Source organism: Culex pipiens, chromosome 3, assembly GCF_016801865.2.
Source record: "Culex pipiens pallens isolate TS chromosome 3, TS_CPP_V2, whole genome shotgun sequence".
Lineage (NCBI taxonomy): Eukaryota > Metazoa > Arthropoda > Insecta > Diptera > Culicidae > Culex > Culex pipiens.
Window position 1 is genome coordinate 162,079,469 of NC_068939.1, and position 25,010 is coordinate 162,104,478.

The window sequence follows — 25,010 nt, forward strand, 5'->3', positions numbered from 1 at the left end:
GAGTACTTAAATTTTTTATCATGATACAGCTACCGTAAAACGGGGTGACTTTGATAGCCGGGGTGACTTTGATAGCCGGGGTGACTTTGATAGGTTTGCGATTTTCCCGCAAAATGAAGAGTACAATTAAACTACGTAAGGAATGGTTCAGAAACATACTGACCGTGGTAGAGAAGTGTTCAAAGTACCTCATGAAGAACTTTTCATAAATTTTTGAAAAGTTTATAAAGTTAGTTAACTATAGTTAAGAAAATGTGGATGAAAGTCATTATTTTAAACTTCTCAAAGTGTCATAATTTTCTCAATGAACATGATTTTTAATCGGAAAACGGAATGCATTTTCGGATTCTTTGGACAATTTTCCACTAGGAGAAGGTTAAATAAGTTTGTAAATAATAAATAATATGTGTTTTTGAAACACAATTCAAAAAAATCTCCAAATTTATAGGCAAATTCAGTTGAACAAATTTCATGTAAAATGTGAAAACTTGTGATTCGTGCTTCGAATTCAGTATAAAATGCAATATAAATCGATAATTTTATAAACAAAACTATTTTTAACAAATTTCAGGCAAAATTCCGACTTTTTAACAATTTTACCTAAAATTTATATGTATTTTGTTAAAAAGCTTATAAACTTAGTTAACTTAATATAAACATTGATTTTTTTCTTACAAACTATATCAACTACTTTAGTGATGGTACATTTAACGTACAAATAAGGTTTGAACATCTTAAATATGATTTTAACAAGAAAAACTATGACTATCAAAGTCACCCCGGAATTAAAACCAAGAATTTTTAACGTAACTATTTTTCTAAACACTATTGAAAAAACTTTTTTTTCCAAAATAGTGCATGGACTTTGTGTGGCCTACCCCAGTACATGTTTTAAAAATAATAATCTTGAGAAAAACCTTACCTGTTGGAAAATATTCTAAAAACAAATCGAAATTCTATCAAAGTCACCCCGGTTTACGGTACTTAAAGTTTAATTTAATTGACAAATTCACGTTTTTTGACTATTTTAAACAGTGTTCATCATTATCCATTCCCGAAAATAGTTTTTTCTCCAAAAAGTTATGAAAATTTCCAATAAAATTGTCTAATCCAAAAATTTCCACATTTTCTAATGACAATATCTCAGCAAATAAAATAAAACATTTCGACGCTGTCGTGCCAACTTGTCGCACGTCGCATTTTGACGTTCCGAAAAAAAACGCGTATTGATGTTCGACCTTGAAAAAAACAAATAAACGAGAGCACGCAATGTAAACAATAACAAACACGTTTTGTTTGGTTGAATTTGGCTGCAGGAGTCCCGAGTTATAATTACAAATGTTTACGGTAGTCGGGGCTTGTACGTGTGTCAAACGCGTTCTGACCGAAAATCCCTTTGCCCAATTGTCGCACTTACATCAATTTTCATGGTGTGTCAAGATAGCACGACAAGATGGGAACATCTTTCGTAAGGAAAGTGACAAAAATGCACGGAGTTTTTTTTTGTGGCTTTTATTCAATATCTCAGGATTGACATTGAATTTTGGCGATCTGTGAAGGTCAAAAAGTGAGGTGCACAAAATTGCGTTTGTTAACTCAGTTTGGCCCAAATTGCACGTTCGACAAGTTAGCACGACAGTGACGATTTGTAAAGTTTTATGATCTTTTCGAAAAAAAAAAAAACATTTTGAAGATTTTTGAATCAAGACCAACATTTCAAAAAGGTCAAACATTGACATTGAGACTTGTATGGGTGAACCAATGCTACAAAATGGCTTCTTTGGTGATAAGGGAGGCCCCCACAAAAGTTTGAGCCATATAAATAAATACAAAAAATAAAAATGGTCGAAATCGGAATCAATACTGTAATCAAGAGTAATTTTTTAAATGGGGCAAAAATACATATTTCGGACACTTTATTTTTTTAAATAGTCGGAATCTTCTTTTGTGATATTTTTCAAGAAAACAGAATGCAAGTATTCAGTGATGTGAAATTCGTTGAAACAATTTAAAAAAAACTATTCAGTGTTACAAAACCAATCATCAGCCGCAAACCCTTTTCAGGGTTTCAAACATTTTCCGGCCCAACGGTGGTCGTTCTCGTTCGCTTTAGTCGACGTCTGGTCGACGTGGTCGTGGTCGCCTTGCGACGCTTCAACCTTTTCCGAGTTACGTCCTCGACGGTGGACGCGTCCGGAACTTCGGTCGTATTCAGTGTTGTTGTACTCAGCACTACACCGTTCGCGAGGTCATCGGTGGGGGTTGGCGACACTGTCTCGTTTAAATTGTCATAATCTTCGTTCACTTCGTTCACAAGCGAAAAGACTTTTTCAGGAAGAGGGTCTTCTGGGGGAGTACCCTATGGTATGATGTGTTAATATTTTTCAAGATTGCTTTCTAGTAGATTTCGTTTGTTTCACTTACAAGACTGTACACAATATCCGGCTCCTGAAGTTTAAAATAGGAATCAACATATATTTTTTTGTAAGTAATACACAAATCTTACCGGGATACCTAGAAATTGGGGCACCGTAGTTTTCCTCAGTTGAGCCAACTAAAATTGTCGTTAAAATACTTGATTTCTAAAATCTTCGTTTTGCTCATTTGTTAAGTATTCCTACCTTTTTCGTTGTTGTGAATGTTTTGGCCTTTGATTGAATATGTTCAACAAAGATTTTCTGAAAATAGTAAATAAAATATTAAACCCATTCTAACAAGTCTCAAATGCGATACTAACTTTTGGTGTTGTTTTTTGCAATTGTTGATTCTGCAAACAAATATTTTTTTTAATACGAGGTTATTATATCGAAGTGAATTTCTTTACCTTGATTGGTTTTGTTGTTTGTCCAATTCGCTTAAAAAATGTTGAAAAAAAAAAAAAAAAACAATTTTAGTTATTATTTATGGTGACAACAGTGATCGATTTACCTTGGTAGTTGTGATAGGTCTGTTGCTTGCCTTCGTAGTCAGTTTCGGTTTTGCTGGGATGGTCGTCTTTGGCTGAGTTTGTGATAAAAATGTTGTTTTGTTTTGATTTTGTTCAGTTTGTAGTGTTCATAAAATCATACTTTACTTAGTACTCTGAACGATGGAGTAACTCCGGTGGAGTTGATGTTTTCCTCTTTAGTAGGATGAACTTGGCCCAATTGTCCCTAGAATGAGATAATTAAAGCTTGAAACCTTACTGGTTGATTGCCACATCAACCAACAAGTTCAAACAGGAGCGTTAGTGCAATCAAAAGCGTTGCGATTCCCATGATTGTTGCTAAACAACTAATTCCGGGGTCCGTGTTGTGTTGATGGAAACAAAGAAGTGAACCGTTTTTGGTAAGCTACAGTAATTTATTTTAATTTTTAGTTAACCACTTCCTGCTCCTTTGTCAGTTCGGATGCATGATTACGCTGCGACAAACAAATTTTACTCACGGGGAACGTTTGAAAAGAGCTTATTGGCTAAATCTTTTTTTTCTCAAGCAAAAATGCAAAATCTGGATTTGTTTAGATTTCTTTTGAGAATTGATAAAAAACTTTTATGATGAAATAAAAATGATACGGTTCTTTTGAAAACCCTTTTTATTTTCTAGTTTATCTGAGAACAGAAAACACTAGCCCAATTTTGAAATTAGCCTTAATTTTTTTTGGTATCATATGAGCAATGCTTTACGAAATCGGTATTTTTCTTAATTTTAATTTTTGTATTTTTTAACCTGGCTAAAACTTTTTTGGTGCCTTCGGTATGCCCAAAGAAGCCATTTTGCATCATTAGTTTGTCCATATAATTTTCCATACAAATTTGGCAGCTGTCCATACAAAAATGATGTATGAAAATTCAAAAATCTGTATCTTTTGAAGGAATTTTTTGATCGATTTGGTGTCTTCGGCAAAGTTGTAGGTGGATAAGGACTACACTGAAAAAATGGTACACGGTATTTTTTGTGATTTTTAATTTAACTATTTGTCACTAAAACTTGATTTCTGGAGTTTTTTTTTTATAAAATGGTCCAATGAACCAAATTTTTAGTTTTTGCTTTTTGGGTGTTTTTTAAATACCCCGGACTCAAGGCGGTTTCGAAAACACCCAAAAAGCAAAATTTCGAAATTTGGTTTATTTGAACCTTAAAAAAAACTCCAGATCTGCAAAAAAACACAATTTTTATTTTTTATACGTTTTTGGGGACATAAAATGCCAACTTTTCAAAAATTTCCAGGTTGTGCAAAAAATTATTGACCGAGTTAAGAATTTTTGAATCAATGCTATTTTTTTCAAAATTGGTCGAGAAATTTTTCAACTTAATATTTCGATGTAAAACCGAACTTGCAATCAAAAAGTACTTCAGTGAAATTTTGATAAAGTTCACCGTTTTCAAGTAATAGCCATTTTTAGGTAACTGTTTTGAAAATAGTAACAGTTTTTCATTTTTTTTTAAATTAGTGCACATGTTTGCCCACTTTTGAAAAAAATATGTTTGAAAAGCTGAGAAAATTTTCTACATTTTAATTTTTTGAACTTTGTTGATACGACCCTTAGTTGCTGATATATTACCATGCAAAATATAGAAAATTTTCTCAGCTATTCAAAAATATTTTTTTTCAAATTGGGCAAAAATGTGCACTAGTTTAAAAAAAAATAAACAACTGTGACTATTTTAAAATTGCTACTTAAAAATAGCTATAACTTGAAAACGGTGAACTTTATTAAAATTTCACTAAAATACTTTTTGATTGCAAATTTGATTTTACATCGAAAACTGAAGATGAAAAACTTTTTCGACTGATATTTCGATTTTTTGAAAAAATCAGCAATGATTCGAAAATTTATAACTCGGTCAAAGACATATCAAAAAATAAAAATAGTGTTTTTTTTGCAAATCAAGTTTTAGTGACGAAAGGTTAAATAAAAAATCACCGAATATTTTTTATCGTGTATCATTTTTGCCTTCCTCACCTCAATGAGGAAAGGCTATAAAGTCACTCGAAAAATGAACTTTTTATTACTTTATGAATGTAAGGAGAGCACCACCCACCTGAAGGTGAATTAAGCAACGTTTTTTCAGTGTAGTCCTTATCCATACCTGGGTAATTATCTACCAACTCACACGAAATCGGGAAAGTTGCCCCGACCCCTCTTCGATTTGCGTGAAACTTTGTCCTAAGAGGTAACTTTTGTCCCTGATCACGAATCCGAGGTCCGTTTTTTGATATCTCGTGACGGAGGGGTGGTACGACCCCTTTCATTTTTGAACATGCGAAAAAAGAGGTGTTTTTCAATAATTTGCAGCCTGAAACGGTGATGAGATAGAAATTTGGTGTCAAAGGGACTTTTATGTAAAATAAGACGCCCGATTTGATGGCGTACTCAGAATTCCGAAAAAACGTATTTTTCATCGAGAAAAACACTAAAAAAGTTTTAAAAACTCTGCCATTTTCCGTTACTCGACTGTAAAATTTTTTGGAACATGTCATTTTAAGGGAAATTTAATGTACTTTTCGAATCTACATTGACCCAGAAGGGTAATTTTTTCATCGAGAACAAAATTTTTCATTTTAAAATTTCGTGTTTTTTCTAACTTTGCAGGGTTATTTTTTAGAGTGTAACAATGTTCTACAAAGTTGTAGAGCAGACAATTACAAAAAAAAAAAATATATATATAGACATAAGGAGTTTGCTTATAAACATCACGAGTTATCGCGATTTTACGAAAAAAAGTTTTGAAAAAGTTACTTTTTGCGTTTCTCTTTGTTTCGTCGTCCGTGTCTGTCGCGGGTGACCATGAACGGCCATGATCAACGACGACCAACTTTTTCAAAACTTTTTTTTCGTAAAATCGCAATAACTCGTGATGTTTATTAGCAAACCCCTTATGTCTATATATCATAATTTTTGTAATTGTCTGCTCTACAACTTTGCAAAACATTGTTACACTCTAAAAAATAACCCTGCAAAGTTAGAAAAAACACGAAATTTTAAAATGAAAAATTTTGTTCTAAATGAAAAAATTACCCTTCTGGGTCAATGTAGATTCGAAAAGTACATTAAATTTCCCCTAGAATGACATGTTTCAAAATTTTTTACAGTCGATTAACGGAAAATGGGAGAATTTTTAAAACTTTTTTAGTGTTTTTTCGATGAAAAATACGTTTTTCGGAATTCTGAGTACGCCATCAAATCGGGCGTCTATTTTTACATAAAAGTCCTTTTGACACCAAATTTCTATCTCATCACCGTTTCAGGCTGCAAATTATTGAAAAACACCTCTTTTTCGCATGTTCAAAAATGGAAGGGGTCGTACCGTCCCTCCGTAATGAGATATCAAAAAACGGACCTCGGATTCGTGATCAGGGACAAAAGTTACCCCTTAGGACAAAGTTTCACGCAAATCGAAGAGGGGTCGGGGCAACTGCTGTGTGAGTTGGCGGAGAATTACCCACCTACAACTTTGACAAAGACACCAAATGGATCAAAAAATTCCTTCAAAAGATACAGATTTTTGAATTTTCATACATCATTTTTGTATGGACAGCTGCCAAATTTGTATGGAAAAGTATATGGACGAACTAATGATGCAAAATGGCTTCTTTGGGCACCGAAGGCACCAAAACAGTTTCAGTCAGATAAAAAAAAATACAAAAAAAATCGAATGATCGAAATCTGAGAGATTTACTCATATAGCTTTTAAATATAGTTTAGAGGCTAAATGTACAAGATTCTTTAAAATCCAAATTACGAGTGTTTCAATTTTCAAGGGATGTTTCAACGAAATTTTTGTTTAAATTTCTTTTTTTTCTGAAATTGTCAACAGCTTGATTTTTTTTATAATAAGAAAGCTTTTCAAGACGAATATAAGAACATACGAAGAATTAATAACTATAATTAACTCTAACCGGCCAACATCGCTTCCACAGTGACTCCTGATCTCATACCCATCCTACTAACCACTCAAGTCTCCCGTGATTTTTTTTGTCGAAGACGCACCCAATTTAGCGGTCTCAAGTAACTCAAGACTTACCCGCGATCTTACCACTGGTCGTAGCCGGCGCCGGTATTGATCAGCATGATACCGTTGAGAGTTGCGAAGTGGGATGATTGGTTCCCACTCTTCATCTGTGGTCCACGGAGCAATTGGTCCACTAGATGGTCCTGTTTAATAACGGAGTAGCAACTACGGTTAGACACCAATGCTATGCTATGCTATGCTTGTTATTGTTTTTTTTTATCGGTACACGGAGAAAAAAGAGCTCCCAAAATCGTGAACAAGCGTTCATGGAAATGGGAGCCTCGAACAAAGTGTTCAAATCCCATGGTACGATTTTGATAAACGTACCATGAAATTTGAACAATTTGTTCGTGGTTCCCATTTTCATGAACGCTTGTTCACGATTTTGGGAACTCTTTTTTCTCCGTGTATTCGAAAAGACATTTCAATAAATAACAAGTTTTTATTATTTTTTCTATTTATTTTTATTTTTTATTATTTATAATATTTATTAATTATTATTTATTATTATTGTATTTATAATACTATTATATTTTTTTAAAGTAAATTCAATGATTTTTTTCGAATTTATCATGCGACAAATCATTGCTAAGGTGTGAGCAAGGCATCATCCACGTAGGCGAATCATATTAATTTTGGCCTTAGATACAAGTCAAAAATATTCTAACGCTATTTTTTTTGTTCATTAGATAAAAATTAATTGGTGGTTCGAATCGTTGCAAGCGCTCAGTTGAGCTTCTGTGGCAGTAGCCGTTAAGCATTCTCCGGCCCAACTGTGGTCGTTCTCGTTCGCTTTAGTCGACGTCTGGTCGACGTGGTCGGATCGTTTGTGGTCGTCTTGCGACGCTTCAACCTCTTCCGCGTTACGGCCTCGACGGTGGAAGCGTTCGGAACTTCGGTCGTTGTGAGGTCATCGTAGAGTTCTGGCAACGCCTTCGTAGTCAAATTGCCGTAATCTTCGTAGTCTTCTGTTGGCTTTGTGACATTAGCTGGGGAGGTGTCTTCTGGAGGGGAAATTTCTCTTAAGATATTCGGTGGCATAGCATATGCCCTATTCAGCTGTAAAGATTTACTTTCAGTGGTTGTTGTTTTTGATATTTAGTTGTTGTTAGTTTGCACTTACCGGACTGTACAACACAATGCGTGGGATTGTCTGGTTAAGAAAAGTTTTGGAATCAACTTTTTTATACTTAAAAGAATCAATCACAAATCTTACCGTTTGAGGTTGAATAATGATGGACTGAGTTTTGGCCTTCGAACCAATGTTTACAGAAACAACTTTCTAAAAGTGAAAATCAATAACAATTACATCAAGCTGAATCAGCCTTACTTACTAACCTTTGGTGTTGTTTTCTTCAATTGTTGATTCTAGAAACAAAATGAAATTTTTATACGAAAATAAAGGTTAATTATTCGTAGTGAGTTTCTTTACCTTGATTGGTTTGGTGGTTGGTCCGATTCGCTTAAAACACACAAATTCTCAGATTCAGTTGCTCGCAGATCGATGGTGATCAAACTTACCTTTGTGGTTGTGATGGGTCTGCTGCTTGCCTTCGTAGTCAGTCTCGATTTGGCTGCGATGGTCGTCTTTGGCTGATTTCGAGGCACGTATAGAATGATCAAAAATGTTTTTTTTAAAATATTCTTCAGTTTGTTCAATTCAATTCACTGTTTGAACTTACTTTGTTGAGTTGATATGCTCTGAACGAAGGAGTAATTAAGGTGAAGGTTTTGTTTTCTCCTTGAAAAGGATGCATTTGACCCGATATTCCCTAGAATGAGATTATCAATGTTAAACACCTCACTTGTTGAACAAAAATACAATTTCAACCAACATGTTCAAATATAACCATTAATGCAATTAAGAGCGGTGCCACAAATGGTGTGACTTCCATAATTGTAACCGACAAACTGACTCCGAGATGATGTGTTGGTGAAAATGTAAAAGTGAACGATTTTGAATAGCTAAAGTAATTTGTGAGTATTTTGAGGCCACTACTTCCTGTTTTTCCGTTGTAATATGACAAACAAATTTCATTCCTAGAGCAGTGTTTAAAATTGCCTTATACTAAATAATAGTTTGGAATGATCCTTTGTATAACATAACCTTGAATAACCATTTCAATGACGGCTTTTATGATGTATCCGGACATAAATTTTACTGATGTCCGAAATGACTAGGGGAAAGTGGGGCAAGTGTAACAAGCTAAGGAAATGCTCGTTATAACTAGAGCGTCCAATTTCCCGGGGTTACAAAATTCCCGGGAAACGGGAAATTTTCAACAAATTTCCCGGGAAATCCCGGGAATTCCCGGGAAATTTGAAATTTAGCGAAAATTATTTTAATCTTGTATCTGATTAATCTTTTGCAACGAAATTGCATAGAACAGCAACTTTAATGGTCAAAATGAGTGTGAGGATCAATTAATGGCTTGACTGCTTGTAAAAAATCCAGCAACTTTGAGAAAATATATGAACTTTCTAATTTTTAAATCTTTCAAATCGTCCCAAATGAAAGAAAATATTATTAGTATTTTTGTTGAAAATGATTTTTTAAATCAAAGTGTTTGGACAGTGAAAATCTATGCTCCACAACCATAAAATTGCATTTAAATTTGTTTCAGTGACCATGAAGTTAAAATAAAAAAAAAAAACAAAAAAAATCAACTTGTGAATATATAGATAATCATTGAATTTACCTTACCTCAACGATATTTTTTCCTATATAACCCTCTAACGCCCTTGGTAGCTCACGTGCTTCATAAATTTATAACTTCAATCTGTAACTTCTCGAATACTTAGAAACAAATTCTTCTCACACAAACCTTTTTTAAAGATTTAATTATATCAGTTCAATTTCCATCCAACATGTTCAAGATAAAAAAAGTCAAACAAATATCAATGTTGATCTTGGCCGGAAGATGTAAATATCTTATTTTTAAATGATTTTACAAAAAAAAAACATTAAAAAAGGTTGCCAAAAATAAAATAGTTTATAATCATTCCTTAACAGCGTAAGTTTTGTTGTCCAACATATAAGCAAACAATATTCCTAGTGGTGAATGCTTCAGAAATAAATATTACCTGAATTAAACCTTGACATGAAATTTACAGACAAGCTGATTAGTTCAATATGAACAGTAGATAAAAATAAATAAAATCAAATCAGGTTCTCCAATTATAATTTTTTGTATAATTTCAAAACATGGGTGCCAAAAAGGTAGGAAAATGTATACTTCTGCATGTATTTCGGGAATTCCCGGGAAATTCACAAATTTCCCGGGAAACGGGAAATATTTTTTTCCGGGAAATCCCGGGAATTTCCGGGATTTTTTTTCCCGGGACGGGAAATTGGACGCTCTAGTTATAACCCATTAAAAACGTAAAAAAATCTGTCGGATTTTTTTTAATCATCTTATTCCAGGTCTTGACTGAGACTTTGATCGAACAAGTTTTTAAAAAAATCTGTTTTTTAATGTAAAAAATGATTTTAAAATTTTTGATTTTTCGTACGTTCTACTCAACTAGTGGGGCAAGACGAACAACCCGTTGGGGCAAGAGGAACAATGCATGAAAAATCATGCTAATTTACTAACAATTGAACTATTATCATTTAGATACATCAGATTAGGATGTATTTTAAACGTTTCTTTATTATTAAATAAATAATATTTTACTATAAATTTAACCGTTTTTACGTAAAAAAAAACTTAGATAATAAATAGTAAACTTTCATGATATTATTATATCGTGTATGGACAATTTTTTGAACAATTGTTTATCAGTTTTAAGATCTTTTATGTATTTTTTCACAATAAAATATGTTGCTGCAGCAATTCGTATTTTTTCCATACTAAAAATCCGTATGGTACACTTGCTCAACCTAAACAAAATTTTCTAAAAGCTCCCTACAAAAATAACCAAAACATAAATCATACTTTACAATACGTGCAAGTCATTGGTAGGGCACTACTGATCTAGGAAAAATAGCATTTTGATAAAATGAGCCTTAAAACGAACCCTAAACCTTATTTTGTACTTACCAAAAATTATAAGAAAACGAAGGTTTTGAATAAAACTTAATTGAATCCTATTCCTCGTGGCGTTTACGTCGTTTTGGCGGTTATGTGGTAGTAGAAATGGTCCTCTTGCCCCATATGGTCGTCTTGCCCCACCTTCCCCTATATAGCTTTAAATCAAAAAAGTGGCTTGAGACCTTGAGAGAGGAATATTTTTCATGACCTTACTTTTATTGAGCCCCTTTCGGTTGCTGGGAGCAGATAGGGCAACCAGATTTTAACATTGAATTACCAGATCTGTTATCTTTGCGTTTCATTTCATCCAAATTTCTGAGACGTTATTGCCAGAAATCCCATTTTCGACTTTTCCAGAACCTCAAATTATTAGCATTTCTTATCCAAACAAATATTTTATATCAAAACAATTTTATGAATTAGTAACCAGTATCAATCATTAAACAAAGTTTCTGAATAAACCTTGAAAAAAAAAAATGAACTTTTTTAAAAATAAGAAACATAACCAAATGTTTCTTCGAAACATACTTCACAAATGGAAGTGCTTAAACAGTAATAAAACGTTACTTAATCCACCTTAAGGTGGTTGGTGCCTTCCTCGCATTCATGTTGTATTTTAGGTGGTTTTTACAAATTAATTTAAGAGTTTTTTTTTATTTTTTTTTATTTGTTTTTTTTAATTATTGTTTTTACTTGAACAGCAATTTTCAATTCTTTTTTTTCTTCTTTTTTTACCAACTCTTCAAAATAAAGGTGAAAAGTCTCATGAGTTATATATTTCAGTAAAAAGTTCATGTAAATCTTTGTCGAGACAAAATGATGCAGCAACATAATTAATACAGATTTTTTCCAGAAGAGACGCAGACACTGCTTAAGCGATGTGGCAACCGGGCGATACGCATGCAAGGGGGTGTGTGCCAATCCCCCGCGTGGTCGAAAAGTCAAAAAAGCAAAAAGACCCAGCCTTTGAGATTATGCAAAAATCACCCTTTTTTGTAGCTACAAAAAAACTTTTTCTTGGCATAACTTTAAAAGTACTTCACTAAACAGAATAAAATTTAATAGGGTCTTAGGGGACCCCAAAACGAACAGAATAAGGCGGATCCGGCCAAAATCGGTACAGCCAGTTCTGAGATAATCGTGTGGAAAAAAAATCATGTCTACACACATCCCCACAGACATTTGTTAAGAATTTGATTCTGAGTCGATAGGTATACGTGAAGGTATATCTAGGAGTCGTATTTAAGAAGTTCATTTTTCGAGTGATTTTATAGCCTTGCCTCAGTGAGGTGAGGAAGGCAAAAAGTTTTTGAAAGTAGTTAAAAGCATTATAATACATGTTTAACATTACCAAACAAAATACATTCGGTTATAATTGAGCAATTCTCTGAGATTTTGGTTATTCGTTTTTTTTTGTATTTTTTAATCATTACACTGAAACAAAAAATGATATAAGGTAAAAAAAATGGTGATTTTTTATTTCACTTTTCGTCACACTTTTTTTATTTATTGTTTTTTTTTAATTTTTAAAAAAGATCGAAATATTGGTCGCAAATTTTTTTCAAATTTCAATCAAAAAGTACTTCAGTGAAATTTTGATTAAGAGCACCGTTTTTAATTTATAGCCATTTTTAGGTTACTTTTTTGAAAATAGTCGCAGTTATTCATTTTTTTAAAATAAGTGCTCATGTTTGCCCACTTTTGAAAAAAAAATGTGTTTGAAAAGCTCAGAAAATTCTCTATATTTTGCTTTTTTGAACTTTGTTGATACCAAGGTTGATACGACCTTTAGTTTCTGAGATATTGCCATGCAAAGATTTAAAAACAGGAAAATTGATGTTTTCTAAAGGAGCTACAACACTACGGCAAACAAACAAACAAACTCGCACTTTTTGACAGTTTGCCAGTTTTCCTGCTTTGTTGGTTTGCGTGGATGTGTTTGTACAAACGTCGGCCTGCATACATTTTGTCTTGTTTGCGAGTTTGCCGCAAACTGACAAACACGAAAAAGTGCGAGTTTGTTTGGCGGTAGTGTAATGGCTCCTTAAGTCTCACCCAAACAACCCACCTTTTTTCTAATGTATCGATATCTCAGCCACTAATGGTTTTTTCATGATACCCAGCTATACAAGAGAATCATAGCAACGTCCAGCAATCAAGCACAAACAAGTGTCAAACATTCGTCTATTCTCTGTTTCGCAAAGAATCCATGTATATGCAAGCCATGAGAAAAAGACAACATTGACAAATGGAATCCAAAGAACCATCGAGGCAGAGAGATTCTTCGCTAGAGCTAGAGAGGACATCGAGGAAGGAAGGCTGAGACCTTTGTTTTTTTTTTGCATTGTTCTAATTGTTTAGACATTTTTGAAAGGGAGGGTGACTTAAAGTTTGACAAATATCTGCAACAGATTTTTCTTCTATGAAGAAAAAAAAAATTTTGAAAAGTATTGAAAATTTACTTATTTTGTTCCAGTCGAAAGGTCTTAACAAAATATTTCCAATTGCCTTCCCGTGAACATAACTGATTGATTTGTGATTTTCCGATCTGTCCTCAAACTAAATCTGTCACTTGGTGGTCGTTCTCGTTCGCTTCAGCCGACGTCTGGAGGTCGTCTTGCGACGCTTCAACCGTTTCCGAGTTACGTCCTCGACGGTGAACGCGTCCGGAACTTCGGTCACACTCAGTGTTGTTCTAGTTGAGGTGAGGTCATCGTACAGGTCTGGCACCTCCGCCGTAGTCAAATTGCCATAATCCTCGCTGTCTTCAGCAGAAGCGGACACTGGGCCCCAATAAGAGTTTGTTGGTAATTGCCTATGTTCCGGAACTAACTGCCCAAGGAAATTAAAATTTTACCCGTTGTGCTTGAATGGTTCAGTGAATGTTGCTCAATAGTAAAGGAATGATGCTTACCTCCTTCGTTTGGGAAAAGAAACGGGTTAAAAATTTTACATGCTGAATCTGGCGGAAATGAGATACTAACCTTTGTAGTTGTTTTTCGCAATTGTTGATTCTAGAAACAAAATTAAGTTTTTATTTGGAAATAAATAGTTACGATGTGAGTTTCTTTACCTTAATTGATTTGGTGGTTTGTCCGATTCGCTTGAAAACAATATACAAAATACCACATTTAGTTACTCTTTATGGTGTAAACAGAGATCGAACATACCTTGGTGGTTGTGATAGGTCTGTTGCTCGCCTTCGAAGTCAGTTTCGATTTTGCTGGGATGGTCGTCTTTGGCTGTGTTTGTGTTCATTATTTTTAAATGATACTATTCAGTTTGTACTGTTCATTAAATCATACTTTACTAAGCTGCAAGGCTCTGAACGATGGAGTGGTTTCGGAAGAGCTGACGTTGTCTTCTTGAAAAGGATTAACTTGACCTGATAATCCCTAGAATGAGATAATCAAAGTTATTAGCCTTATGTGTTGAACCAAAAAACGACTTCAAACTAACATGTTCAAAAAGGAGTGTTAGTGCAACCAAAAGCGTTGCCAATGGTGCGATTTCCATGATTATAACCGACTGGACAGATTTTTCAGTGGTTGTGTTGATACAATTGTAATCGTTAATAACTTTGCTCAATTACAGTATTTTTTTGAACTTAGTGATTACTTCCTGTTATTTTGTGTGATTTCAATCTGTCTGATAAATTGAACAAAATTTGTTTTTAATCAGCGGACGTAATATTTAATGTATAGCCTTCTAGAAATGTTAGTCTTGATTTAAAAAAAATACTGTTTTTGAAAAGATCGCCAAATTTCATTTTTTAACGTTGAAAATCATATCATTAGTTGCTGAGATATCCTCATTAGGAAATGGAGGGTTTGGGTTGGCCTTTGAACCCATTATTGATACAGGAATCTTTTTCTTTAAGCCGCTGTATCTTAGTAACCAGAGGTCCAATCTCCAATGTCTCTTAGACAATTTTATAGCAAATTTTCTGAACATAAAAAAATATTTTCCGAAATGGTCACTCATGGTCATTATTTTTAAAAATTGTAAAACTGCAAATATTTCGCTGAAATCAAATTTTCATTTCGATTGCAAATTCGATTGGTCATTAACACTTGTAGCACCAAGGCGTCATCCATAAAGTATGTCACGCTCTAGGGGGGGAGGGGGGGGGGGTCTGAGAAAGTGTGACATTGCGTTATATAAGTATAGGGAAAGCGTGACAAAGGGAGGGAGGGGGGGGGGTAAATTTTGGCTGATTTTAGCGTGACGTACTTTATGGATGAAGCCCAACGGGGTCAAAACCTACTCGAAGCACCAAGGGGGTCAAAAAAGTTGGAAATGAAACTTCATCCGGCTATATCTCGGCGAAAACTCAACCGATTTGGATTATTCTTATTGCATTCGATCCGGAAGGATGTCAAGAATCACCTACAACAAGGTAGATCCAAAACAGATGCGTCTACCCTAAGTGACAATAAAAAGGCATTTCCAACTTTTTTTCCAAGGTTTCAAAGAGCCGGTGTATTTGCATTTCCAACTTTGTTGACCCCGTTGGGGCTACAAGTGTTAAAAATTAGGTCTAAATGTTGTTTTTTGCATAAAATTTGGATTTTTTTTTCCAAAAATCCCTATTTTTCCAAAATTTATAACTCGGCGGCAGAATTTTGGATCATATCTCCTGGCTCAAAAATACGTATTTTTGGAAACTTAGTTTTTGTGAAAAATCGTGTTTTTTCCGTGTATCGTTTTTTTCTGGATATTCCTCAACAATACCTTCAACTTTGCCGAAGACACCAAAATGATCAGAAAATTCATTTAAAGGTTACTAATTTTCGAATAGTTACGTACCATTTTTGGCCGATTTGTATCGAATTGGTCTCTTGAAAAAAAAAATTGTACAATTTTTAAAACAATTTCACAAACAATTGCTTTAACTTTTGGTGTTGGAGATACTTTTAGAAGGCTGATATCGATTTATTTTTTGAAACAGGTTTTAATTTTCAGTTATTCTTCTTTCTTTTCTGGTTCTGCAAAAGTTATGAATTCAAAATTGAATTTGGGTGGTCACCCTAGTTTTAAACTTTTCAAATATTCAGACACGGATTTTCTGATAGATTTGGTTTTTTAGCAAAGCTGCAGAAATTTCTTATTGCTTTTTTTAAATGAAAGATACACTCTAAAACATAATTATTTCACAGAAAAAAAATATGTCAAAAAACTCAAGAAATTCCCTTTTTCAAAGTTCAAAATTCATTCAACAATGTTTTCGAAAATTCTGGAAAAATTGAAATAAATAATTTATTATTTCGTTTTTAGATAAGTACTTTGCAGACACTTTACTGTTTGAACTAGTTTTTTATATGACAAAGTCCAGTCTGAAGTTCACTGAAATCACCTCTTTTAAGCGAACTCTAACAGCAGTTGCCCCGACCCCTCTTCGATTTGCGTGAAAGTTTGTCCTAAGGGGTAACTTTTGTCCCTCATCACGAATCCGAGGTCCGTTTTTTGATATCTCGTGACGGAGGGGCGGTACCTTCTATTTTTGAACATGCGATAAAAGATGTGTTTTTCAATAATTTGCAGCCTGAAACGATGATGAGATAGAAATTTTGTGTCAAAGGGACTTTTATGTAAAGTTAGACGCCCAATTTGATGGCGTTCTCAGAATTCCGAAAAAAAACGTATTTTTCATCCAAAAAAACACTAAAAAAGTTTTAAAAATTCTCCCATTTTCTGTTACTCCGTACAGAAGGGTCATTTTTTCATCTAGAACAAAATTTTTCAGTTATCGTGATTTTACGAAAAATTTTTTTGAAAAAGTTACTTTTTGCGTTTTTATTTTGTTTCGTCGTCCGTGTCTGTCACGGGTGACGGTGAACGGCCATGATCAACGACGACCAACTTTTTCAAAGCTTTTTTTTCGTAAAATTGCGATAACTTGTGATGTTTATAAGCAAACCCCTTATTTTTTTTTATATCAAAATTGTCTGCTCTACAACTTTGTTGAACATTGCTACACTGCACTCTAAGTTATAAAAAAACACGAAAAATTTTGTTCCAAATGAAAATATGACCCTTCTGTGACAAAGTTGATTCGAAAAGTACATTAAATTTCCCTTAAAATGACATGGTTCAAAATTTTTTACAGTCGAGTTACGGAAAATGGGAGAATTTTTAAAACTTTTTTAGCGTTTTTTTTCAATGAAAATTACGTTTTTATCGGAATTCTGTACGCTGTTAAATCGGGCGTTTAATTTTACATAAAAGACCCTTTGACACCAACTTTCTATTTCATCACCGTTTTAGGCTGCAAATTATTGAAAACGCCTCTTTTTTCGCATGTTCAAAATGGAAGGGGTCGTACTGCCTCTCCGTAACGAGATATAAAAACACGGACCTCGGATTCGTGATCAGGGACAAACGTTACCCCTTAAGACAAAGTTTCACGCAAATCGAAGAGGGGTCAGGGCAGCTGCTGTGTGAGTTGACGGAGAATTACCCACATACATTTTTTTTTATATGACGAAGTCCAGTCCGCAATTCGTTGAAACTACCTCTTTTAAGCGAAATTATGGGAATAAAAGTAGATATTTGGAAAAAAATTAAACATATTAATTTATTTTTTTTATTTCATGATATTTAATGCATTTTCATTGATTTCAAGCAAATTTTGCTCGAGTTTTACAAATCCGTAGTTTCTTCGTCAGTAGCCTTTGCAGTGGTCCGCCTGCGTTTGAGCCTTTTCCGGGTCGTCATGGCTTGGGTGGTAGTCTTGCGTCGTTTCAAAATGTTCCTAGCGGTCATTGTAAAATTAGCCCCAATGGTCGACGAAAGATCCAAGTCCATGGGCGCCGTCGGCTCGAATTCCCCATATACGTCCGTGGTGGCATCGGTTCCGTTGAGCGTTTGTTGATCCTTTTCCGGTGGTTTGACCAGTTCAAGAAATTCCGTCGTCATGGTTTCGTTATCATCGTACGATGGAAAGTTTACAATACTGTCAAGAGCAGCTTCTAAAACTATGTCGCCATATTTCTATGAAATGTACAGTCATTATTTTAAGTTAGAAATAAAGTTTATTTGTACTCACCTCGACCCAGCTAAGTTTGTCTTTTAAAGGATCTATCGTCGTCACAAACTTTTTCTGGTCAAATAATCAACATTAAACAGAATTTATGCGTCCTAACACAATCTGAAAATATCTTACCTTGGTTGTTGTTTTCTTTGGTAGATGATGCTTAAAAAAATAATTTTATTTTTAAATTACTAGATTCCAAAAATGTACTTCACATACCGTTGTAGTTGTCTTCTTTAATGACTGATACTAATAAATAGAAATAATCATTCTTCTTAGACTAAAAAGTTTAATTCAATACTTTTGCAAATTACCGATATGCTCACCGTTGTTTTCTGCTTAAGTGGTTGGTTCTGAAATAAATACATGATTTTTGAAAATTTCGAAGCTTTACAAAATGTTTCTAACAATACCATGATTCGTTTTGTAGTTTGAAAAGGGGTTTTCTGAAAAAAAGAAGCGAAAAAACAATTCCGTTAATGCTTGTTATCAGTTTTACTTACTTTCGTCGTCAATGGTTTAAAAGTGGCTCGAGTTGTGGTCCTTGTCTGAAATTATGACGAAAAAATTATCAATAGTCCTACACTTTACTTTTACCAACTTACCGGATTTTTTGCAAGTTGAGATGCTCTAAAATGTGGAAAAAAAATTTTCGTTGAAGTGTTTTCTACTTGAGATGGTAGGCGTTGCCCGGAAGAACCCTGGAATCGATGTTATCAAATATTAACGTCACATTAACTCAGAAAAAAACAAATCATACTTACATTTTCAACAAGGATAAATGCAATCAGCAGCGTAGCTAGTGGTGCTAATTCCATGGCTGTAACCGACACTCTAGTATACGATAGAAATTGATGAAATAGGTGCAACGACAGGAATGAGTAATGTTGACTGTCTACACAGTAAAAACAAAAGTTTTTGACAGTTTCTGTTAAATTTATTTTTTTACACATAAATTTAGGTAAAATTTCACTATATCGTATACGTATATACATCGTAAATGTACCGTATATGCAGTAAATACATTATACAATGTACGAAACACATAGAGGTACATTGGCTTTCATCATACTGTTTACACAGCGGTGAGTTGGCCGTGCGGGTTAGGGCGCGGATTGAGTAAGCTAGATATAACTATCGCCGGTTTGATATTTTTGTGGGATTACAGATATTTTTCCTAGCGTCTGCTAGATGTAAATTTACACATTATAAGTGGTAAAATAAAGCTTTTTTCGGACATTAAAGATGTACCACTTTTTAGATGTAATTTTACCATGATTTTTTTTACTGTGCACAGCAAAAAAATTGTAAATTTGGAAGGTGTAATTGTAGAAGGTTCAATATTACCTCTTTTAAGATGTAATTTTTCCTCAATTTAGACTGAAAATGCAACATTACACCAGAATAGTGGTAAAATTACTCATTTTCAGTCGTAAAATTACACATTTTTTTCTGACATAAAAATGTATCCCTTACCAGATGTAATATTACCTTGATTTTTTTTCTGTGTGACTTCTAACCACTCCTTGGGCCTCAGACACTGTTTATTTTTGTTTTGTTTTGACGGATGAACTTTTTTTTTGCAAATGAATCTTGAGAGAATAATTCTCTCGCTCATCTCGAGCAGTGTTCTCTGTGTCCTTAAATGGTACAATTATTCTCTCGGCTCGAGGCCCAGTTTTGGGCATATGTGTGATTTTACTCTGGGTGCAGAATAGTGGTCCGCAAAACGGCCTCAATTTAGAACTGTCAAAGCGGAACCAATTTACTTGTTTGAAAAATGATGCCACGAATTGGAAATATTGCAATCGATCTATAATTTATTTTGTCAGGAATAAAAAAGTCGAGGGCGTTGAGCTTTTGAGGAATTCAAAGTCAACAAATCTTAAGAAAAATGATGAAATTGAGTCATAATTCGTCGCTAACATTTCAATAAGCGCTATGTCTCACTCAAAACCTATGTATACGAATTGTTTACGACGAATTATCAGTAACTGTTTATGGCAACTGCCAAATAACATTGAATAATCTTACTCCTGTATTATCACTGCGCTTCAAAGATACATAATCTCGTAACTTCCATCCGGTTGCTCTTCTGATTCATAAAATTCCCCCACTTCTGACGCAATTTTTCATCACGTTGAAAACAAAGAAGGACTCTTTTGGCCGCCCATCGTTTAGTCTACGAACAAAAAAAGCAGCGAAAACTTTAAAATCATCAAATCCAAAACGTTTCAAAACGAGTCACTTCAGCAGCAAAAAATATGTCACGCTTGAGCTTGAGCAAAGCCTTCTATCTTTTTTATGTTTACATCTGCAGTGCAGTTGTATTAGTGAGGAGCAGTGGGGATCATTCGGAAATCACGTTACGCATTCTGTCTTTTCAGCACCCAGGTTTTACTTATTAAATGAAAACTTTCAAAATTCATTTTTTTTCTGGGTTGGTTAAGGTGAAATTTAGGTAACCCTCTAATTCCCATTTTTTTTCGAATATTTTTATTTTTATTTAAAATTACATCCAAAAAGAGATGAAATTCAACCACAACGTTTTCCAACCATCCATAATTCAATTGTTTTTTTGTGCATAATATATTCAAGCGATTTGGTGAAACCACTGACTGGCCACAAACAAATAGACGTAAATCATTGGACATTTTAATCAAACAATTAGCAATCACTTCTGACGGGTGACACCCTGTAGTGAATGCGTGCCTCTTCTGCATTGTTTTTTTTAATTGATTTTTTTTCCAAATTTTGACATGTGGACCTACCGTGCAAATATTTTTTTTCGTCTTGCCAAAGTCACGAAAACAAAAAATCGGATTGGTTCGTTTTGTTTTGCAAAAGCGATTTGTACCTCTTGATATTTGAGCGGATTTTAATACTTCCTGATTTCCTACGGTAATTTTGGTGATGTGAATTTAATGTGTTAATCTTTTTTTAAAATTGAAACGGCCTTAAATTTGTCTGAGCGGATACTGGTACACGTGAGAGGATAATGGCCTCGTTTTCGTTCATTGAAACAGTATCGGCAAAGTGTTGTAAATTAGATTTTGACATCTTTCAGCAAATCGAGGGATAATGGCCGATACTGTAAGGGCAACGGGGTGATAAGTCAAAGGTTTTGGGATCGAATCCTGCCATCGATACTTTTTTTTAAGGGAGATTTTTTTTAGAATGAATCCAACATCATAGTTTTAAGTTTGTTCCAAGAACTGTCGACTTTCTCCGGCACAATTATAACTTTATTGATTCAAATTCATTAATTTTCATCATATTGATACTCTTCAAAAGCGCCGGAAGGCGTCACCATCGTGGTGCGTTTACGCTTGAGCCGCTTGCGTGTGGTCAAGTCTGCGCCGACAGTCGTCTTCTTGCGCTTAAGGCGCTTCCTGGTGGTGGCGGTCGTTAAGGTGGAATCTTGGGTGGAGTTCGTCTCGGGCTCCACAGTAATCCCGTAGTGGGTGCCTTCTTCCAGTGACAACGAAAATCCCGCCCCTGTGACATTACCCTGCTCGAACACGGTGACGTTTCCGTATCCCTCTGTGTTTTCAAACATGACTGCCGTTATGGTTATGTTTCCGTCCTTCTTTGATGTGCCGGCTGGTTCGCCGAATGGATTTCCGTAATCTTCGGAGACTCCGGAGAAAAATGGCTCTGAAAACATCAGCTCGGGAATGTAGGGTTGCGCCGGTTCGTAGGTGCTTCCTCTCTTTGAAAATACATATTTGTGAAAAAAATGATTTCATACAGTTTTATCTTCAACTACCTTAGAAGTGGGATATGGCTTTATGTCTGGTCCCACCAATGTCTGAAAAAAAGAGTGACAAACATTTGTGCCAAAAATCATGCCAGCTTCAAACTTACCCCAAATGGTGTTTTTATGGTTGACTTTATAGATGTTCCGCTCGGTTTTGTAGTACGCCGAGTATCCTTCAGATTTGCGGACTAAAAGTTGAAATTTGAATTTGTGTATTTCCCGACTACCGAGTTAAGCCCTACCTTTTTGGTAGTCGTCTTTCCAGCAGTCAATCCGTCCCATTTCTGTCAAAAAAAATAATTTTAGAAGCCTACCACAGACAAACTAACGAAACTCTCTTTTTTTAATCCAGAAATATTAACGACCGTTTAGCTGGCGAAACTCACCACGGCAATTTTAAATTCACCACAGCTCACCACAGCTCATCAGTCGCGTTCGCCACTAGATGGCTCTAGTGGGGAGTGATTGATGGTTCTTTTTTTTTCTTAAGTCTAATTGTCTGTGAATTTACCTCTTTTCGGTGAAACGTTATAAATTTAAAATTTACCTTTTGAGTTGTTGTTTTCAACGTGGTTGTCTAGTAAAATTAAAAATATTTTTATAATTATTTAATGTAAATCCCGATTTGCTTACCATTTTTCCAGCGGTCCCTTTCGAAACGATGGCAGCATATTTTTTTGTCTTCAATCGAACAAATTTTCAGGTTAATATTTTGAGCAACAAAAATTTCTTAACTTACAGTTAAACCGGAACGTTTCGCAGGTGTCGTAGTTAGGCTTACTATTTTGCCAAATTTGGCAGTGCTGGTTGCCACTAGCTTGGCGGAGCTGGTGTTCGAGGTTCCGGAACGATTCGTTGGGGCGCCCAAGAGCAGCTGAAAATTGTGACACGATTTAATAGGACCAATTAGTAAACTTAAAAATTAGTTTCTGTACAGCAGACATGCAAGCATTTACATTTTCGCTTAGAACGACCAATACAAAAGCGACTGGTAATATTCCGATTTTCATTTTAATTCATTGGTTACAAACTTTTCGAAAGTCAACGGGAAACTGACAGATTTTGGTTGGAATCAATTTTAAATAACATCAAAAAAGGGGAAGCAATTTATAAACAATCAACGCAAATTATATTATCACTTACTTTCTATTCAAAACAATTTTAGTAGGAAACAAAATATCATTATTAAATGTTGATTTAGGGTAAATGCTTCTATTTCTGGTTACTTTGCCTGTTTAAAATTCTTTAACTAAGATTTTCTAACATCAATTTTTAAACTGATCAAAATTCTGCTTCTTTCCAAATCTTTCTAGTAGTTTTCAACCTATTTCTTTCCTATTACTAATCTTCTACCTTGTCGGGCTCTCCTTTCCTCGCGACAAACTATCTTCAATTTCAGGTCTACCCTTCGAGATTACTAACATACTTCACCAAATCGAGCTTTTGCCTACTAAAAAAAGCATCTCCAAACAAGCAAAAGTTTTCCACCCACAAAAAAAAATCGCCGCATCTGACACCCAACAAAAAAGCAAACTAGCAGCACTGATTTCGGCCCACAACACAGCGCACAAAATTGGCAAAATTTACACAGTCCAAAACATCACACCGCAAAACTGGCAACCCTGGCGCAGCGGAAGGCTTTTGCTTGCAATGTAAAAAAATAGCTAAACCAAAAAAAAAACCTAAAATTTCGGTGAAGGAACCAACCTCCGCACACCAACATTGACTCGTTTCGGCCAGTTGATTAATCCAAATTTGGACGTTTCATCCCTCGACAGGCAACCCTCTAGTTGGTGATAGGTCCTCGTGCGGCGTAACACATTTTGTCCTATTTCCGTGTTTTCCTACGATCTGGCAGCTCTTGCAGCGAGCGCTAGCGCGCACGCACGAACACACTAATATACCATCCCACCCGATATACTAATACCACTGCGTGTTGCGCGTGTTCAATCCCAGCAAGCTGTTGTGCAAGCGTTAAACTATGTTAACGTTAGCGTTGTCGTCGTCGTCGGAGAGAAACCGAAGCCATTAACAATAACATGAAAACAATAAATTATTGAGATCGTCAAAGTGAGTGAAATGTTTCGGACCTAAATTGGACGTACCAAATATCACAATGTTTCCAACTGTCAAAATTGACCCAAAATTCAAAGCTCACTTGTCTTCTCAACGTGTAAGTCAATAATAAAAAAAACTGTAATAAGTGTGTGTTTTAATTTATACTTTCTTTCTTTTCTGTTAAATATTTACCCATAATAACTTTACTTCTTTCCTATTTTCCTATCATTTCATCTCAATTTATCTGGTTGCGAACCAGATTGCGTCCACAGAGAGAAGAAGAGTGTCAAAACTGCGGCTTGTATACTTTTAATTTCGAGCTTTATTTATTCGACGGTTCTAGTTTTACTTTTTAACAAATCAAACGTTTTTTTTCCATCCATCTTGGCTTTGGTTGTGGTCATACTTCAGAGTTAATTCGGAGAAATGTTAAAAACGATTCGCAAATCCTCAGGTCCTAGGTGGAAAATTTACCTTATCATGGAGTCAAAGCTTAACTCCAAAGCGCCATCTGGAAGGAACATCATCACATCTGCCGAACATGTGGTTTGCAAAATATAGTTTCGGAAAAAAGTCATTCGTGTTTTAAATTTTGAATTTCATATTTATTTATTTTAAAATCCTAAAATCGAATCGGAATTAAAAATAAAAGTGAAAAGTTTACAATATCACAGATTAATTTTATCAAATTGAGAAAGTCCTTGCCCAAAATTACCCCTTAGTGTAAGAGAGTCTATACGGGGAGACGAAATGTTACTAACGTCATGATTCGAATTCCCGGACGCTTCGAAACCCGGACACTTCATCTTGTTTTATTAGTTATTTGAATTTAAGTTTTCAAAATAATTGTCAAAACTGTGTGTTTTTGATAAATTATAATATCAACTTTCATTTCAAATTGATTTGGACGCTGTAGTCAATGCCAAAACAATTTAATATAAATGCAAGTTAACCAAAAATGAGAAACATTTCACTGAAATATTTCAGAGGCGTGCGAAGCACCGGGAAGACAAAGCAGAAAATTATGATTCTGATTATTTTTAAATTCTAGTAAAATTCTATACAAAGTTTCGATTGTTTTGAAGTTAACAGCTTATTTGAGACCTAAATAATGCCATTCACTAAAATTT

General features: G+C 34.6%; 2 protein-coding genes and 1 long non-coding RNA gene across 8 annotated transcripts in view; 1 reads left to right on the forward strand and 2 right to left on the reverse strand.

The window, feature by feature from the left end:
• Positions 1-24,548, forward strand: part of LOC120426075 (isocitrate dehydrogenase [NAD] subunit gamma, mitochondrial) — a 42,136-nt gene extending 17,588 nt beyond the window's left edge. The window contains exon 5 of one of the 4 annotated variants that reach the window (XM_039590783.2): positions 23,222-23,258. In XM_039590783.2, coding sequence (XP_039446717.1) covers positions 23,222-23,243 — 22 coding nt within the window. In that variant the 3' untranslated portion in view covers positions 23,244-23,258. Of the gene's footprint in view, positions 1-23,221; positions 23,259-23,600; positions 23,897-24,139 lie in introns of those variants that run through there. The other 3 variants (XM_039590786.2, XM_052709622.1, XM_039590785.2) reach the window with 3 other exon arrangements.
• LOC128093308 (uncharacterized) lies at positions 1,900-3,924 on the reverse strand. 2 transcript variants are annotated; one of them, XR_008212393.1, is made up of 4 exons: positions 2,929-3,924; positions 2,825-2,854; positions 2,738-2,767; positions 1,900-2,678 (listed from the first exon to the last, which is right to left on the reverse strand). It is a non-coding gene; the product is annotated as an uncharacterized LOC128093308 (long non-coding RNA). The 2 variants fall into 2 exon arrangements; XR_008212392.1 differs by having other exon boundaries at positions 1,900-2,854; positions 2,929-3,000; positions 3,069-3,924.
• On the reverse strand, positions 12,581-15,139 carry LOC128093307 (uncharacterized). 2 transcript variants are annotated; one of them, XM_052709624.1, is made up of 5 exons: positions 14,489-15,139; positions 14,335-14,424; positions 14,200-14,271; positions 14,103-14,132; positions 12,581-14,043 (listed from the first exon to the last, which is right to left on the reverse strand). In XM_052709624.1, the coding sequence occupies exons 1-5, from the start codon at positions 14,543-14,545 to the stop codon at positions 13,858-13,860; spliced, it is 435 nt and encodes a 144-aa protein (XP_052565584.1). In that variant the 5' UTR covers positions 14,546-15,139; the 3' UTR covers positions 12,581-13,857. The 2 variants fall into 2 exon arrangements, with proteins under 2 accessions (XP_052565584.1, XP_052565585.1); XM_052709625.1 differs by having other exon boundaries at positions 12,581-14,132.
• Positions 24,549-25,010: the final 462 nt, after the last annotated feature.